The 19,810-nt window shown below is 38.2% G+C and overlaps 1 protein-coding gene across 1 annotated transcript in view; it reads right to left on the bottom strand.

Moving 5' to 3' along the window:
• Positions 1–19,810, bottom strand: part of LOC126336246 (cilia- and flagella-associated protein 57-like) — a 171,074-nt gene that overhangs the window by 93,377 nt on the left and 57,887 nt on the right. The window contains exon 4 of the mRNA XM_049999739.1: positions 15,880–16,061. Coding sequence (XP_049855696.1) covers positions 15,880–16,061 — 182 coding nt within the window. The remainder of the gene's footprint in view (positions 1–15,879; positions 16,062–19,810) is intronic.

The raw sequence follows: 19,810 nt of genomic DNA, 5'->3' as shown, positions 1-19,810 counted from the left end.
GTGATCTGAATTTTTACGAATCCAACAAGGTCTAAACGGGAGTTGTGTTTGCAACTGGAAATTTAGGACTGTCCCACCTAAATTAGGATACTTTGCAACCCTGGTGACTTTGTGTAACAATGGCACAAAAAATTCAATTTAAAATGAATGTGACTTCATTATTGGCACTAAATTAGTATTTTATGAAACGTAACCTGACTGCATTCAGCAGTGAATAATGATATACTGTGGAAATGGAGAACACTGGATGTGTACCTAAAAGATTGTCTGCATTATGTTGGATGACTGTGATGGACTAGATGCTAACTGAACCAGTCTCAGTTTCTTTCATCAGTAACCTCTTCACTGAATGGTCAGATTGCATAGAAAGCAGAGTCAGTCATCTTATGAAGATAGACACAAAATTATCATGAACATGAATACTGGTGTTGGCTTATTCAGATATGGATGCTGTTAAAGAATACCCATAGTTCCTAACAGTTAAGATTACAGATGGTATGCAGATACCTATGAAGAACTACCCTAATTATGAAAATCCTCATGTCAGCATTGCCACATACAACCATTCACTTGGAATCACTATGGCTTTTATCTGTCCCCGTATGAGCATTTATACAACAATAAGAGACATAAACATTTTACATTTTTATTGTAATTTGATTTCTGTCCATCTTAATACCAAAGGAACTGATAGCACAGCAGAATTTCAAGCATTATTCCTCAGAAAAACTTCTGTTGTATTAGATGCTCTATGTTTACAGGATGTTTAAAAATGTCCGTTATTCTTGCAAGAGATAAACAACACACCTGGACAAAATTACTTGTTGAAATGTGGGCGTTTCTACTCAGTGGTGCATAATTATTCTTTCTGAATTTCTCTATAATTAGTCCTCTGTCTGTGATGCTATTGTCAAGAAAAGCACTTACAACTGTATCCTAGATCTACAACTCATTTCAAGGTCTTACTGGCATTGGAGAAGATTAGTGATTCTATGGACTGTGAACAGCATAAAAAGTGGAGTCCTATTATTCCTCATGGCTATGGTATTACGTTACAGTGTAGCCAGTCGCATTGTTGAACAGATGCTTGACATGTATACTAAACAGCATTTACAATGCCATACTTAATCTAAAAATAAAAATGTTATACAGGTTGTCAGTGACTTACAGACATAATATAATCTCATATACAGACATAATATAATTTCATCAAGGTCAAGAAATTATGGTAGGCCTCATACAGCTTGTACACCTGGTATTGAGGAGTAGGTGTAATGAGCAGAAGATGATACCAAAATAAGTGTGCAAAGAATGGGAGCTGCTGAAGGGATAACTCATAACATAGTCAACTCTGCGTCAGCAGTTACTCTATTCATATCAATTGCAGTCTGTGAAAGGTCTCATATCATAAGACCAACATACAAGATTGTAGATCTGTGCACTGCATTTTATTTTCAGATGAGGTGTCATACAATAAATTACCAGAAGAAATTTGTAGAGAAAAATTTAAATCCTCAAATGATCATGTAAGCAGGGCCTCAGTTTATTAACATAGAGGGAAGACATCAGGATCACTTTATTATTTATGTGTGAGCAGAACTCCTAAGTAACAGGCTCATAGGGACATATATTTTATCAGATAAACTGACTATTAGCATCATACACTTTACTAGTCATATTAAAAAGTTCTGTTGATCACCAGTTTCAGTCTGACAAATTACCCATGTGCACCATCACATTTTCTGGGACTCATATGACAGGTTTTATACAAATGCAACCACATATTTATTGAGAGATGGATTGACTGATGATGAGGGGCAGTAGCATGGTCTCCCCATTCCCTTGACCATAATTCCTTAGATTTCTGCCTACAGGGACATTTAAAAGCATAAGTGAATTTAATCTCCAACTGCATATGGCAGCTCCAATGTTTACCAGGTGTGTCTGCATGGGTTCATTATTCTTTGAGAAGAAAGGCTGAAGGATGTCTGAAATTGAAATGGTGACCACAATGAACATGTCCTATAGTGCCAATGGACAGATGGATACTATAGGATAGAATGGTCTGTATTTCAACAAGTATGTGCTTCCAGGCATATGTTCGCAGGACTTTTTTTTCTAGTTTTGAGTGTCACTATTTCATGTAGGAATATGGATGTTCTTTTTAAACAGCCTGTGTATATGCACAATGAGATTTTGTTGTGGACAACTAATGCTGAAAGAACTGAATGGTTATGTACTGTTCTTCACACAAACCACATTTATGGACCTGCAGTTCACAATCAAGAAGTTGGAAGAAAATACTTCTAGGCAATTCTTAAGTAAAATGATTATGTTGTAAAGATTACACTAAATTGCTCCATTTAAATGAAGTATATTGATCAAAAAATGCTTGAAGAGTTTCAGTAATTAAACAACTTAAAGAGGGCCATAACTGTGGAAACACTGTAGTTCCCCTTTACTTGTCCAGCAGAGCTAGTTGATAAATTCCTTATGTATATCCACTGCACACTTTCAACTGGGAAAGGATCTCTCTGATATGACTGCATGTTCATTTCAGAGTGAGGCTGCACGTTCCAGACACAGGCTATTTCCAGGGGTTGTTTCTATAATCAAACAACTTTTGACATTAATTATTAATGAAACAATTGATCAAACCCCAGAGAGGAATTTTTATCTGGTGTGTAGACAAAGTTTCTATGCACCAAAAACGCACTGTACAAATGTATGTATATTAAAATAACCTCAATTCACCACTGGGGTGTTAACTGCAATTTCTCGTAATTTGTTACTTTGAGTATTAGAATGAGCAAAGGATCCATTCATCACATAGCTCATGTATTGAGACGTTGGCAGGCATATAAATGACACTGAAAAATCTGCAGATCTTTGTGGCTGTTGTCATCTATATAAATAAAAATCAGTCACCACATGTGTGAAGGATCGTCAACTGAGAATGGCTTGGCCGATCTGCGGAAAAGTTAGAAATTAACATCAATTTCCGCATCTATGAAATCTCATCAATTAATAATTGCTTGACAGATTTGGTTGATTTTTCTCTTTGTTGTGCTGATAATTGTCAGGACAAGGATTGTACCAAAGAAAAATCCACTGAAAAGTCAGAAATAAATATCAGTTGTGAAAGATCATCACTTGAGAATGGTTCAGCAATTTTTTTTTCCAAAGTTATGGATCATTATGGTATTCTTCATAAAAGAAGAAAATAAAGAAATTACATTCAGTTTGACAGTTCTGCTGTCACATGTCTTCATAACAAAAGATTTATTAAAAACAAAGATTCCAAGACTTACCAAGCAGGAAAGCACCGTTAGATAGGCACAATAAATAAAACACACAAACACACACACAGAATTTCTAGCTTTCGCAACCGACGGTTGCGTCTTTCCTGAAGAAGCAACCATCGGTTGCGAAAGCTAGAAATTCTGTGTGTTTGTTTGTGTGTTTTATTTATTGTGCCTATCTACCGGTGCTTTCCCGCTTGGTAAGTCTTGGAATCTTTGTTTTTAATATATTTTTCCCATGTGGAAGTTTCTTTCTATTTTATTTATAACAGAAGATTTAGTTTCACAGTTTTATATACATAAAATATAAATACATAAATGTAATATATAAAGGGGAAGCATTATTACCAAAAATGATGAAAAGCTCTTGACCAAATTACTTCATCTTTACATGACACACTAATGAACATTCAGACTGATGTATGCTATATATTTTTGTAATATGTTAGATATATAAATATATATGTAATATATAAATGGGAAATATTGTTACCAAAAATCTAGAAAAGATCTTGATGGATTTATTTCAGATTTTTGCATAATACTCTACTGGAAATTCAGACAAAAATGGACATAGAGAGTAGGAGATGGACAATTAGAAGGGGGAGGCTGTTATGCACAGAGAGATGGGGGTATGAGAAGATATATGAAGCTACTGAATGTTCCAACATGGACATAGAGAGGGAGCAAGAGGTTATGCACAGAGAGATGGGGGTAGGAGGAGATGTATGGAGAAAGGGGGAATGAGAAGCTGGGCTGAGGGATGGAGAGGGAAGGAATTTATGATGTATATTTAATTGTTATACATATTTAGCAGTTGTGAAATATTGTTGGGTTTGCTTGTTGATAATAAGATTTTATGAGGCATTAGGTCATGTCATATTCATCTTCAAACATCTTCACTGCTTGACATTTCAGTCCTTCTGCTAGGAACTTTTTCAGGATCCCACATGTCTCCCTTAATGATTGAAAACTGAGTGCCCCAGGTGAGGGATTGAAATATTGAGCAATGACGAAGTTTAAAGAGGAATATAACATGGTCTAACAACTCAGAATATTTTATCATCAAAGACTGGAAACATTGCTGAGTTTTCATACAATGTCCTTCTTGACTGCTGTGGATACACACACACACACACACACACACACACACACACACACACACACACACACACACACAGCTACATTGTACTGTTGATTACATTGTCCCAGCACTGCAGGCCTCCTAGGAGGAGGGACTGTGTCAAGTGGAGTGTGCAAAACGAGCAAGAGACTCTGAGGGGAAATGTGGGGTGGAGGGAAAGGAGCCTGAAGAATGGAAGGGAAATGTATCAAGGGAATGGAATAGGAATGCAGCACGGCAACCCTGCCCTAGTGCTGTTAGGGCAAGTTGCATGTGGCACACAATGGACATAGTAAGTGAGCTGGAAAGGGTAGGGGGAGGACTTAAAACAGAATAAGGGGAACACCATGTAGAGGACAGTGGGAATGTGGATTAATAAAGTGATATGGGATGGAGAAATTGGTACCGGTGGAGGATCCAGGGGACACAAGTTATGAGCCAACTGCTGAAGTTGAACATGATCTACTACTGTCTTGGCAACAGATTGGCAGTAGCCATTGTTTTGGTTGGGTCTTGCATGTGGGTCTTCCATAGGAATATGATCAATGTGTCATACTTTTGAGTACAATTGTGGAACTATTTTGGGAGATGAGAGAAGGATAGTGGGAAAAATATTCCTTGTTTCATGGCATGTTGAAATGCAGTCAGAGCACTGGCAAAGGACGTGTTCCAGTTCAGCTTCATATCTGCATGTACTTCTTTACTCCAAAGACTCTTCTCTCTTCAAGCATTTGCTAGTTAAGTTTTTTCATCATCATCTTTGTGTTGCACTCCTATGGATGAAATAAACCTGTGACCCTTCTTTGTACATATTCAATATACCTTCTTAGCCCCATTTGCTATGGGTCTACACATATGATCTGCATCCTAGGATACATTGTATGAATGTTTTGTAAACATCCTCATATGGATATTGATTGCATTATCCTATGAACATACCAAAATCTGCCCTCTATGTACCAACTACTGTGGCTATATGATCATTTCCTTTCGCAACTGCATAAATTGTTACACACAGGTATTTCAGTGTCTTGATGATTCCAATTCTGACTCAGTGCCATTTTAGTCATAAAATACTACATATCAGTATTTTCTAAAGTGGACAGTTTTACATTCAAGTTGTTGATCTTTGCACCTCTTTTAATTCTTTCAGTATCTATATGAATACTTGTGCAGCTTTCACCACATAGTAGTTTGTTATAAATAACAGTGCTCTATGTGAAAAGTGTGAGGCTATTATGAACTTTTTCTGTGAGGTCATTAATATACGACATGCACAGCAAGGTCCCAATACACTTCCCTGTGGCACCCCTGAAGTTACTTCCACAACTGTTGATGACTCTCTATCCGAGATAACATGCTGCTTTGTTCCTGGCAAATAATCCCCAACCCAGCCACAAATTTCACTTCCTATCCCAAAATACTGCAGCCACCTCAACATCTCGTTCAAGGATGAAAGCACAAGGTTGGTTTCAATGACAGATCTTTTTGAAATCTATACTGGTTAACGTGGAGGAAGTCATTAAATCTGAGATGCCATCTAACATTGACTTCACGATATGTTCTAAGTAGACAGAAGTCAGCAATATTGTAGAAATGACGTCACATAACACCTTAATCTGCTGTTTAATTTATTCTATCTTGTGCAACAAATTCTGATCAAAGATCATTACCCAGCACAGATATTTGCTAACAGCAAGAGTTACCTAAATACATAAAAAACACAATGTCCAAATATTATACTTATAAATGATTTTTGTCATGCAGAGATAGATGTTAAGACCTGCCCAGACAGCCAAGAGTGTTAACATACTGCTTTGGTGATTTGTGGAAGTGAATTTGCCTCAGATACAAACTGCCTCATGGACTATGAAAACAGCTGAAGAGCGGGCCAGCCTGAATGTGATTTTTAGATTGTTTTACAAAATAGTTAGGTCAAGACTGGCCTAGTACCCATGTGCTGCCACAGATCCATGCTACAGAATCATTTACAAAATATTGTCTCACTTGAACATGAGATTTAATCTAGACACAGACAGATGGTTCAAACAAATTCCATCAGGAAGAGTGTCCCATCCAGCTACCAGCTGTCACTAACATTCCAAAAATCCTTGTAACAATGTCTACTCCATTGAGAAATAGGAAAAGCAAGGAGGAGGAAGAAGAAGAAGAAGAAGAAGATGCATTGGTAGCTTTATGGATGTATATATATAAATCTCGCTATTAACAAAAATCTCTGCTGGACAACGGTCTTTGAGCAAAACCAATCAGATCATAAAGAATAAATGAAACAATGTCTTAAGGAGTTATACGAAATCATTTCTACATTTTTTTCAGATCTCTGGAACGCAATCAACAAATAATTTCAAAGATATTCCAATATAGTTTTCTTGATTTCTTCTGCTACCATTATTACATGAGTAGATTGGCGTGACCTGTGCTTTCTTTCTTTCTTTCTTTCAAATACTGAGTGCCATTTTTTGTTCAAGGAATTTATCTTATATTACAGATAAAATGAGAGCTAACTGAGCAGAAGATTCTGCATAGAGCTATTAGGTCCCCATTGGGCTTTGTTTAATATTAGCAACTTTGCTGTTTCTTAAAGTCCTTTACACTACAAACTGTATCATTAACTTCAGAAGTGGTGCTGAATGTATACTGGGACAGTACTACTGCATCTTCTTTTATAAAGGCACATTTGTAAAAAGAGCTCAGTACTTCTGCTTTACTTTGCTTCCCTCAATTTTAGCCCCTGTGGCATCCATGAATGTTCAAACATTAGTTTTGGTGCACTGACAGCATTTGTATTATGACCTGAACTCTTTTCATTTGTGAGAGGTCTTTCAATAAGATTATGGTGTGGTAGTTGTTGGAGGCTTGCCGCTTTGCCCTTTTGGCAGCCAGATGTGCATTATTTATCATTTCTCAATATGTAGCACCACAGCCTAATTTCTAAAATTTTAAGTGCCAGAACAGAACCCACCTCTTCAATCATACAACAACCCCCTTCCCCCCTCCACCCCCAAATTTAATATAAACAACAAGTCAAGTGCTACCATCTGTTCCTTATAGCAGTGGCACTTTACTTCATAGTTCTGCTCAAAAAATATTGGAACAAGTTGGTATTCTTCATGACTATAACATCATGTTTTCAACTGCAACCAACCACAATGTTCAAACAGTTGCACTGCAGGTACTATTAGACAATGCTTTCAATATGCACTTAGATTTAACCCAATAATATCACTGCTATCATTATAAGTTTTTTTTTCAGCTTCCTGTACCTAGTATTGTAAGAGATTCATTGCTTTTAGGATTGCTTTAAGCTCTGGAACTTTAATGTGAATGCTTTCACAGTTGAACACTAACATTTTAATAGTTTCATCTATGGGGATTGGGAGTGGAAAAGGCATTTCTTTGGGTTTCCTACACCTATAACTATCTGGATTAGATGGAGAGCTATCTAATCTGAACAACACTTCTGTACATCCCAGTCACAGCCAGCTACCTAGAGAGCAGCCTTGGATGAGTAATGCACCCTTGAAACTATTTAGGGTGACTATAGAAGTCTCAGTTCCATGTGGAAAGTCTAGGAAGTTTCAGCCTAGTTCATAAAAGAACCTTCAGAGTCTCTTGTTGAAGCCATCCACTCAACTCAGAACCAGAGACTTTATCTGTTTTGGGATAAGATGCAGTTTGTGAACTTTGTTGAAATTCTGTGCACGCAAGTGTTGTTCTCAGCTTTCACTGAAATTTGTAAAATTAGCCAAGCAGCTGAGATAACAGGCATCTTTCATTCCAATGTATCCCACAACCTTCACTTGGCTGCACCTCAGTCTCTCAGTGGCTACCGTAACATCGTCTTTAACATATTGAATGAAGCATCCAGACATTTACATTGAGGTAGACAGTGATCCTCCCCATCACTTACTGCCATTGCCATAGGTTGAAATTCTGGTGGTTAAAAGTCCTCTATCCTTTTGTGGTTGCCTCCACCTGAAACTGGACATAGCAACTAGTCCACCAGATGAAATGTGCCTTTGTTTCAGTCTCAGTGAAAGACAGTGATGGTTGTTGATTAGGGGAATGGATGTAATACCCCAAGTTCTCCACTTTGAAAAACAAAGGGAATGTTCCCTTGAGGAAGAAGTTTGAAGAATTATGAGCATATAAATGGCATAGGAAGTCATCGCTGAATTATTTAAATGAGAATTGTTATTACAACAATACCTTTGATTCTGTAATCCTCCTGATCTGTCTTCTAGTCACCACTGCACACTCACCTCCATCCCTATCCACATGCCTCTGACATCACTTCATTAAGCCACATTCACACTTTTCTCTCTATGATCTCTTACCGCACCCCCCCCCCCTCTCACTCTCTCTCTCTCTCTCTCTCTCTCTCTCTCTCTTCCTCTCCCCCCCCCCCCCCTCCGCGCAACCCCCCCCCTCTCTCTCTCTCTCTCTCTCTCTCTCTCTCTCTCTCTCTCTCTCTCTCTCTCTCTCTCTCTCTCGCATGCTTTCTTTTACATTTCAGTTGTTAATGTGAACTGGTGAGTACTCATATGTGTCACTATTAGTTAATACATGGAAGATATTTCTGCCCATTTGGTAAAATCTAAAAGTGCATGGCCTGATGTAAAGCTCCTACTTTACAATGCACAGAAGGTGTACACCTATGCAGCAGCACCCCAACTGTACATGTGCGGAGTTGCACACTGGTTCATGTTGCCCATTTACACTATTCATGTAAGATAGGCTTTGTGTGAATCCATTCATGTGCACTAGATGGCAATGTCATGCAAATCTTGAAGGGAACTGTCTGATTTCTTGTGAGGTCATTCATTCAGATAAAAAATTTCTGAGAGCTCAGGGTTTGGATTTATTAAGTAATTGTCTTTATTTTTGTTATTATTATTTATTAAGTAATTGTTGTTCCTTTATGTAACTATCATGGAATAATCTTACTACTGTTCTGAATTATGGGCTGAACTATTCAATTTATGTTACAGCACTGGGTAACACAAGAATATGTTTACCTAAATTTAAGTTTATAAAGTATTTTGCATATGGAGCATCCAGTTGTTTTTGGAGCTATTGCCCTGTTGGTGCCTGTATTCCTTAGGATTAGGGTACAGTAATGACACAGAGTGATATGTCATTGGATTCAGACATGGTTGGGAAAAAGAGATGAAAGCAGTGGCATATATTTCCTGTTAATGAAGGGATTGAGGACTAAAGGTCTGAAGAGCTTCATTACTTCATGAGAGTGAATGTGAGTTATTTCAACAAACTGCTGTCAAAGATAAAAGAATGAATTTGCTCAAGTGACTGAGTAATGTAAGAGTTAAGACATAAATAATGGCTATAATTAATAAACCTAGGATAGTATTTCTACAACAGTTCAATTTCCAAAGTGGTATATTATTCTGCTGGAAGAGTATTCAGAACCACTAATTTGAAGTATATCAGACACTGTTACTTTGGAAACTGAACTGTTGTAGAAATACTGCCCAAGGGTTATTAATTATAGCCATTATTTATGTCTACAACAGTTCAGTTTCCAAAGTAACAGTGTCTGAATACTCTTCAAGCAGAATAATATACCACTTTGGAAATTGAACTGTTGTAGAAATACTATCCTAAGTTTATTAATTATAGCCATTATTTATGTCTATACCACAGTGAATAAAGTTCCATACTAAGTGATCTTACAAAAATCAAACTTCTCATAGTGGCATTTTTAGCATCATTCACATGCTTTCACCGACTTACCTTATTGTAGTAAGTAACTTCTTATGAGGAAAAATATGTGTCCTGCTTTGTGAGAGTACATGAATACTAGTTGCTCCAAAAATTACAACTGTCTGGATTCATCCTGCAGAATTCATAGTATTTTTCTTGTTGAGTGATCTCACAAGAAACCACAGCAATACTATGTTTCATATTTATGACACTGTATGTGCACACCCAGTAATTCCTTTTCTTTTTCAGTTTTTTAAGCTATAAAAAGTCATAAGCCACCCTAACATCCTCTTCAGAACAGCTCAAAACTGCAAGTGAAGGTTGAAAACTATTTGGAGGCAAGTGACAAAGGTGGATACTAAAGCTGTGGAGCAGCAAGATAGAACTAATAATAGTGAATCAGTATTGTCAAAGGATCATCTGGGTCAGTGAGTAATGATGACCAATCCTTATGTGCCAAAGGGAAAAAAGATGTGCATTGCATCATCAGGGTCCCCTCCAAATGATTGAAATGACATCACCTGTTACTGTCAAGTTACAGCTCCCGAGTCAACCCACAGTAATTCATATGAGTTGAATTAGGCCGCATAAGGGTAATACTGGAAAGCGCCTCCTTTGTTGGCAGGACCTATGAAAGGAGGGAGCGAAAAGTCAAAGAAAAAGGGAAAAAGAGAAATGTAAGGCATGGAAAACTAGATAATTCATAGCAAGCATTATTCACTTCGACCTCGAGCAAAGATAAACAACTAACAGTGGTATTTCCTTTTCCTGCAGGGCACATGGTGCTACCCCAGAATGTGAGGAAGCAAACACAACACTTGCAGTGAGTTCAGAAAAGGAACCAAAAACAAAGCAGGAAGTTTCATCTCGCTAAGCCTGCTGTGATTTTGTAGGATGGTAGAAACCATAAAGACACATCCCATATCAGCTGCGGTCATCTTCTCAAGACAAAGTCATAATTATGTCAGACCATCAGTGGACCATGAGAGTGTATTGTAACATTTGAACAAACTGCATTTTAGGATAGATTATCAGACAGGGTTCAGTGGTACATAGGGGGAATACTAGCTATTATGGTCAGCATTTGCACAGTTGATCCACAGAATTAATCCTACAAGTGAGATGGAAAAGGGATGGCTGAATACAGGTGGTCGAATTTTGAAGATTGCTGATCCACTCACAGCTCATCATGCCTCACCAGTCCATGCTGGGCACAATAGCTATGCCGCACATCGACACAGCAAGCATTAAGGGAAGACTGGACTTACTACACACAGCAGTAGCATATTCCACTGTCACTGTATCAGCAGTGTGTCATCATGCCAGTCATTCCCAGTGCCTGATGCTAGCCACCACCTCTGCTGGTATATTACGAGGATATGAAAATTCACCTTGAGGGTCATCAGCAATTGTAATAAGTTATTACTGAAATAAAGGCTTTGTAGTTACTGTCAGGAGTCAACTGCCATCCACACCCTCCATACACACCCTCCCTTCTTCAAGCAGAGAACCTGCAACTGTGATTGTCACATGATTCTGCCCCTTTTACAAAGCCAAAACACCAGTGGAACCCTCAACTAAGGTGTCAAAACAAGTCGTCAGCTACAGGGCACTGTTTGTTGAAGACTCATGCATTAGAACATGAATGTACTAGGACTTTATCACAGACTTCAAAACACTGGGACAGTGTCATTAGAGAGGCCATCAAAGTTTACACCAAGGGAAATCTAATCAACCAGGACTGCAGCTATTGTAATGTTGGGAACCAGCAATGAGTTTAATTAAGAAGACATTCAGCAAACACAATAGCCTGGCAGTTTGAGTGGATGGAATGACTACACTTACACTACCATAAATGCCAACTCCATCATGCCTATAGCCATCACCTTTGTGGGGAGGGAATATAAGACTGCCATGTGCCAGCCCCTGCCACCATGAGCTCTGTTCAGCTGCACACCTGATGCTGACAACAAGTCTGATCACCTAAATATTGTACTCATTGGACACTATTGACTGGAAGCAAACAAGAGGACAGTTCAGTCAGCAAAAATGTTGCTTGTGATAATTGATATCTTTCCAGATCACTTTTAAGGAAAACATCCATTTCAGGGCATATTTAACAAAACTAGACACATACATACTTGTGACATCATCTATTCTGATTAACAATGTCCTATATATACTTGTTCTTGGATTGACTGTATACTGAACATTGCATGTGTTGTCACTTGCGGTAATTTACATTTCCGTTCAGCATTTATTTGTTGTAAAAGTAATATTGTGAAGACATTATACAATTGTTCCTTAACTATGAATTACTACAGTTCCTTACAAACTGATATTTTCCTAAGGGAAACATACCATCATGTTTTGAATGTGGCCTTCTGCCATGATATATGGGAAATACTAATGCTTTTGACATGTTGAGGTCTGGTGATGACAGGGAGAGAAAATAAGCCTCTGTGAAGCAACCATCAAAGGCAGCAAGAGATACAGGAATAATTTTCATCAGGCATACTGTAAAGTTCACAATTTACTCCTTCACTACTTCTGACTACCCCCTATTTTTTGCACTGTTGATTTTGGATTTTGTGTGACTTTTTCTTCCATTTTGTAGTTGTACACTTACTTTTTAGTTTTCCTTTGTTTCCTTTAGGCTTTTCTTTTGATGACAGCACCTTTAAAAGTTTTGAAAAGTAGGATCTCAAATGTATGATACATGACAATTGATTGTAATATAGTGGAGGCACAGACTAGTGAACAGGTACATAAATTAGGATATGGATATTGTTGAAGATACTTTGTGCGCATCTTTCATCATACCCTAAAGCAATGCATATCCTTCCCAACCATTCTAAACTGCACTTTGCTGTCTCCCCAGTCTGTGGGGTACACTTGTTCATAAATTTCCTGTTGGCTTCTGTCTCATATTTTTCAGCCAAACTCTGTTGGACAATTTTTCTGATGTTTTGCCAGAATGAATGGCTGGCAATGTCAAAGCTTCACCTCCCTCCCTCCCACCCCCCCCCCCCCCCCCCCTCCATTGCCGGTTTCAGACTGGAGGTGAAGATTTGACAATGCCAGCAACTCATGCTTGTCAAACTTCAGAAAAATCATCAAACGAACATCGAATGTTGCTGAAGAACTAACTACAGAAGTCAACAGGTAATTTGTCAACAAGTGGGCATGAAAGCACATTTCATACCCATGTTCATCATTACACCACTATTGCTTTCAAACTGCAATCACATTTCATATCCATGACATACACATACATGCAAGGCCTGCCCCATGCACTCACACATTCACTATTTTGATCCTTTTACTGGTGCACCATATTCTTTCACATAAGGACAATCTGTGAATGCAGCCAAGTTATACAAAAATTCTGCAGCCACAAGGGCACTATCTCTCCATTTTCTCTCTCTTTTTTTCATGTGACCATCGACCAATTGTCCGCCTACTTGAATTTACACTGTCAAGCAGTGGCCTAGGGCACATTTGACTTTCCAGTGATAGGGCATACTGCTCAACAGAGCTCAGTTGACTTAGTGGTAACCATGCCACATAAGTACACAAACAGCAGATTGGCAGTTACAGACAGCTCAGAGTGATTGGCACCTGGCATTTGCCTACAGGCAGATATACCATCAGACTAAATTTGGCAATGATGTGGTAGGCACAGGAGTGAGGCATACAAAGCAAAGTGAGTTGGGCAACAGTACAATGTAGCCACTTATTTTGAAATCTGCATCTCGTACCCACAAAACAAGGTGGTCAAGCATAATGCGAGCTCCTTACCAGTGCATACAGACATTGATTTTTTGAACTGTCCATTTGCTTTGGTTTTCATTTCAGCAAGTTCATGAACTACACGGTGCTCCACGGATCAATAAGAAAGTTCATTTTGTCTCAGACACATTTCCTTTTTCTTCCCATGGTCACATAACAGGGCAATGCACTCTTATCACTGAAGACTGTACACCTTCCAGGTTCAGTGATTGTGATGAAATCTTCATGCAAATGCCATTTACATTGCATACATATTTAAGAACAGATCTTATTTGTCAGTTGGTCATTTATTAATTCGTTTCAAATAAATATAATTATGACAACAAGAAAGAAAGAAAGAAAGAAATTACAAAGTGAGAATGTGTGGATATCACTGCTTACAAATCAATTTGCAGTGAGTTGGCTTTACTGTCACAGCCATGCACTATGTTCAGGGAAGAGGCTGTGGTGACAGTAAGGTGGTGGGAATTGATAAATGGCATGTTTGTCATAAATGCATTTGCCTGACACAAGTCAGTAAACAAACAACTGACAAATAAGGTCGTTTCATAAATTTCTAGGCACTGGCAATTAAGGTAAATGGCATTTGCACCATAAATTCTACTTGAATATTAATCTCAGAGCATACACACTCCTCAGTAAATGAAAACAAAATGAATTGACAGTGCCAAATTAACTTTTGTACTCATTGGTGAGACACTTGTGTTATGCTTGACCTTTGTGATATGTGGCTAAAACAATCAGACTTTGGAATACTTGCATGCATGGTACTGTTGCTCACCTGACATTGCTTTGTCTGCCTCACTCTCATGTACCCACACCAAAATCTGGCCTAACACTAAATGTGAATGCCAGTGTACGCTGGGTGCCACTCACTTGAGCTGGCTGTAACTGTCATTCTGCATTCATGGATTTCTGTGGTATGGCTCCCTCAATATCAATGACTGTTTCAAGGCCCCTGTGCCACTTAGATTCTCAACCTCCTTACCTATATCGAAACCCTCCATCCTCTCCCCACAAAACAAAACAATTTCTGAATCGTAAATGTGAATAATGTCACATCAACAAAAACTGAAATCCTGCAATCCCCCTGGATCCAATCTCTACCATTCCCCATCTTCACCCACTAATACTCCTGTACCCAGAGTCCTCCTCCCTCCTCCTTCACCCCTCTCCCTACATATTAAATTGGTGTTTTACGTATCTCAGTCGCTTACTTAACTAGGTCTATAGATTGATGGACCCTCATCCCTGTGCTTTCGTTTGTTGACTTCTTCTCTCCTTTTACTGTGCAGTTTCCAGCCCCAACAGCTCCAATATCCCCTCAGCAGCCAAGTCATATCTTCTGAACCTTTGTGAGCAAGTCTCGTTTACATGCCTGTTGCTGACTTCTCAACTATTCAGTGAATTGTTACCTTTACTCCCAAATTATTTACATTATCATAAAAAATCTGGTATACTTCGGAATTTGTCTCTCTGTCGTGCTTCCTTCACATCCTCTGTGGATTAGATCCATTTCTTCTGCTTCGTATGTTCCAAATTACCTTTCTCAGTGAGATATAATATGAGGCTACTTATGTGACAGGGTCGACAAAAGATTAGCCTACAGCTGACTGAGATGATCTGCTTCCCATTAAGTAACTGACTTTCCCTATCAAAGAGCCAAATACATCTTTTATGTACTGTTACTTTCATTATTCATTTATGGAGGAAAATGTTAATTTACAAACCTATATGGGTCATTGTGTTTTTAGTGTAGAAAGATAGTATATACATTCTTCTGATAAACAAAATACTTATTTAGTGTAAGCCACTGATAATTTTTTTAAACAATTCTATACTGTTCAGTGAAAATTTGGAAATATATTCTGGATTTACCCAGTACATTGCTATTATAAAAAAAAAGTTTTACAGAACCTCTTGAATTTGTTTTTTGTTCCAACAATTTCACGTCGTAGTTCTGCACTTGCAATTTTTTCTTCTTCTAACAAATTTTCAAAATGTTCCTTGATATTAATAACATTTGCGTCGACTTCATCTTCTAGTTGTGTTACAATGCTTTCATGTTCCTGTACTCGGTCCTGAGTTTCCTTCAGTAGCTGTAATGAAAGGCATGTTTATCAGTCATTTAATAGTAAATTGATTTGAAAATAATTTATAAAAAGAAAATTTTCTTTCAGTTTCAAATAAGAAAAGTGAAAGAAAAAGATATGTTCTAATGAAACTAATCCAGTGAGTTATTTCCTATCAAATGTCAAAATGCTAATAAAATTCTCACTAAATTCATAAATATTTATTCTGTCTTTAACCTATGAAACCCACCTCACACTTTTCTCACTTGACGTGCTGAGAGCCAAGGATCAAGGCATTTGTTAGATACAGTGATTCTTAGTTTCCAAAAATCATTTGACTGACTACCACATCTACAATTATTATCAAAAGTACAATCATGTGGGGCATGAAGTGAAATTTTTATGACTAGAGTGAGGTATTTTTGGTGGAAAGGCAAGTTATCTTGGATCGAGAGTCATCAACATATGTAGAAGTAACTTTGGATGTGCCCCAGGGAAGTGTGTTGGCATACTAGGTGTTATGTTAATTTTCTATTTTAATGATCTTTCAGACAACATTAACCTTATCAGTACCAACAGGTGGGAGAGTCATCAGGGGATGGGGAACTTTATGCCCACCTTATGCAAGTATTCTAATCTAATCATGAAATTTATATTTCCAAATATTAAAGAAAATGTTTATTGTTTTCAATGAATAGTTCTACCAGATATTTTCACGTTCTGAATCTTTCTTACAAATCAGTATTTCTTTAAAAAGTATGTTGTTAATGAAAGTCGACAACAGTTAACAAAATTTGATCAGTATTTTTTTTTATTTTTATGCAGTGATTATAAATTACCACCCAGTTGCTGGTATACTTTGTGGAAAAGGTGTTGGTATTGCTTGGGTTAGTAGTAACCTCAGACTTTTTGCAAATATGCAGTTATCTGTAATGAAGTTGTGTCTGAAAAAAGCAAAACAAATATTCAGCCAGATTTTGATAAGATTTCAAAGTGCTGTAAAGATTGGCAACTTGCTTCAAATGTTTACAAATGTAGAATTGTGGGCTTAAAAATGCATAAACATGGTACCCCATGACTACAATATCATTGAGTCACAGGTGGAATTGGTCAGCTCATTCAAACTCCTGAGTGTAATAATTTGCAGGGATATGAAAGGGATCTGTCACATGATCTCAATTGTATGTAAAGCAGATGGCAGACCATACTTCATACTAGGGAAATGCAACTGATCTACAATTAAAACTGCATGCACAAGACTCATGTGACCCACTCCAGAATATTGCTCAGTTCCTTGGAACCTATAACAAATGGGCCTAATGTGGGATATTGAATGGATCCAAAGAATGGACACAGGTTTGTGTGACCCATGGGAAAGTGTCACAAATATGATGAGTGAACTGAACTAGTACTTGATGACAGATCAAAAATATCCTGTGAAAACCTAGAGCACTTCTAGAATCAACTATAAATGATGGATCTAGGAACATATTATAACACCCTATATATTGCTCCTGTAGGGTCACGAGAGCCAAGGTTAGACTACTTACAGGACACACAAAGGCAATTAAGTAAACATTCCTTCCATGCTCTATGGAAAGGGACAATGCCCTAATGACTGGTGCAATGAGATGTCCCCTCTGGCAGTCTTTTGACAATGTTTTGCAGAGTATAGATATAGATGCAGAGGTAAATGTGATACCACTCTTTATGTACACTGATCAAAACAGTGAAAATATGAGTAAGGATTAGCACACTAGGTGAAAAAATGTCACCCAAGGAGACATTATGTTACTAATGTATAACACTGACTCTGGCCTGGTGAGGAAGAGAGTTCTCAAGCTTCTTCAGATGTGTCTTATCTATCTGAAGACATTTATCACTTGTTAGGTCCCATAAATACAGTACCCAATTGCTGTGCTCTTGATTGCTATGTTTCACCTGCTATTCCAAATAGTCTTAGACATTTTCTGTATGATTAAGGCTGGGTGACTTAGCAGGCCTGTTGAGGCATGACAGAATACTGACTGTTCATCAACTATGAAGACAGGACAGTCCACAGGCTACCCTTGTGAAGATGTAAAGGAAAGTGCAACATTTGGTCACTGAGAATGTTGAGAAAACAACTACAGTCCAGGTTCATGAGTGAGTGCTTCCAAGTTAAAGTACAAAAAAACTTACAAAACATTGCAGAACCAAGTTTGGCCTGTATTTCACCCTTCCTCCTCTGAGGGTTAAGTGCCTCATTGGGTCACTGGTGAATTTAGTACTTTGCATCATTTTAAAAGAACACTTGTCAGACGACACATGCCCCCAGTCTGCTGCTGCTAATTTTCTGTGTTGTTTGGTGCACTGCAGGTGTGCAGCTTATGTGCTGCTGTGAGCAGTGGGCCTTTTTGAGGTATCTGAATGCAAATGTCTACTCCTTGCAGATCAATTTGCAATCTGTGTTTGGAAACTGATTGACATGGCCCATCATTCAATGACAACAGCAACTCCAGTTGGGTTTGAAGCCAATTGTTGTTGTTGACAAAGCATAATACTCATTTATGATCCCTGTCAATTTGGGTGTTGTTATGACCACTGTTATTTCACTATGTCAAGTGCTGACAGTGATAGAACATCACTTGTAGATACATTGGACAGGGTGTGTTGATGTGACAATAACTGGTCATACATATGTCTAGATGTGATAAATTCTTTCTGCTATTCTGTTACATCTCCACATTACTGTGATGATTCAGTGTTTCTCTGTTATTACTTAAATCATTGGTACTCACATGACTGCCAGGTACCATTTTGACACCATCTACACTGCCCAAAGCAGCCAGTATGTTTGTTTATGGGGGTTACTAACACATTGTCTGGTGAGCTTCCATAACCTGGTGGAAATATATCTGTCAAGACACTTGTGCATCCTGGTACAAATGTTCTGTCTACTAGAGCTTACAGTACAATACTGGGTGTTTGACTATTATGGGTACAAATAAAAGAGGCAAGTATAGGGCAATGGTACAAACAAATAATCAGAACATAGACCACTATGTGACTTGTGTATGCACAATTTCAGTCATTACAATACTGAAATCCTGTTAATACTTATGGAAGCCTTTAATACACACTACTGGCACACTGCTATCACTAGGCTGAGTACATAGTTTCGCTGGTATGAAGCAAAGGAAGACCTCAAAGCAAAAAGTGACAGCTCAAATTTCAAGTCTTGTCAGAGATATGCAAGCATTGAAGCTGCAGCATCAATATAGCATTACATTCCAGGTATCACCTCCCACAGTGAACTGCTAATTTGGTGTGCAACTACAGTATTTGAAGTGGTTACCATAGTTCCACATACATTTTCAAATGAAGGAATGGCTGATATCCACTTCATATATGGGCATCCTAATGACAACGCATGGGAGACAGCATGACTGCATCACAAACCCTACCCTCAGAGAAAATGGCGAGACAACAGCGTGTTCACAGAGCCCCACAGCCCCTGTGTGAGACTGGTTCATTTGAACCCAACATGGAACATGTTGGTAGACAAAGAACAGTGTTGACACCAAGAATGGAGGATTATGTTTTACTACATGGTTCAGTCACATTAATGTGACCATCCCCTGTGTTCAGTGTTAACATACAGAAACCACTCACAGATGGAAGGTGGCAGCACCAGCAGTGGAGCGTATATAAAGAGTGTCAGCAAGAACAGTGCAGTTGTCATCATAATACAGAAATGGAGCAATATATCTGATGTCCAAAAGGGCATGGTCATT

The sequence above is a fragment of the Schistocerca gregaria genome, chromosome 2 (assembly GCF_023897955.1).
Source record: "Schistocerca gregaria isolate iqSchGreg1 chromosome 2, iqSchGreg1.2, whole genome shotgun sequence".
Lineage (NCBI taxonomy): Eukaryota > Metazoa > Arthropoda > Insecta > Orthoptera > Acrididae > Schistocerca > Schistocerca gregaria.
The sequence above is the reverse complement of the archived record's forward strand: the minus strand, read 5'-3'. Positions and strand labels throughout refer to the sequence as shown.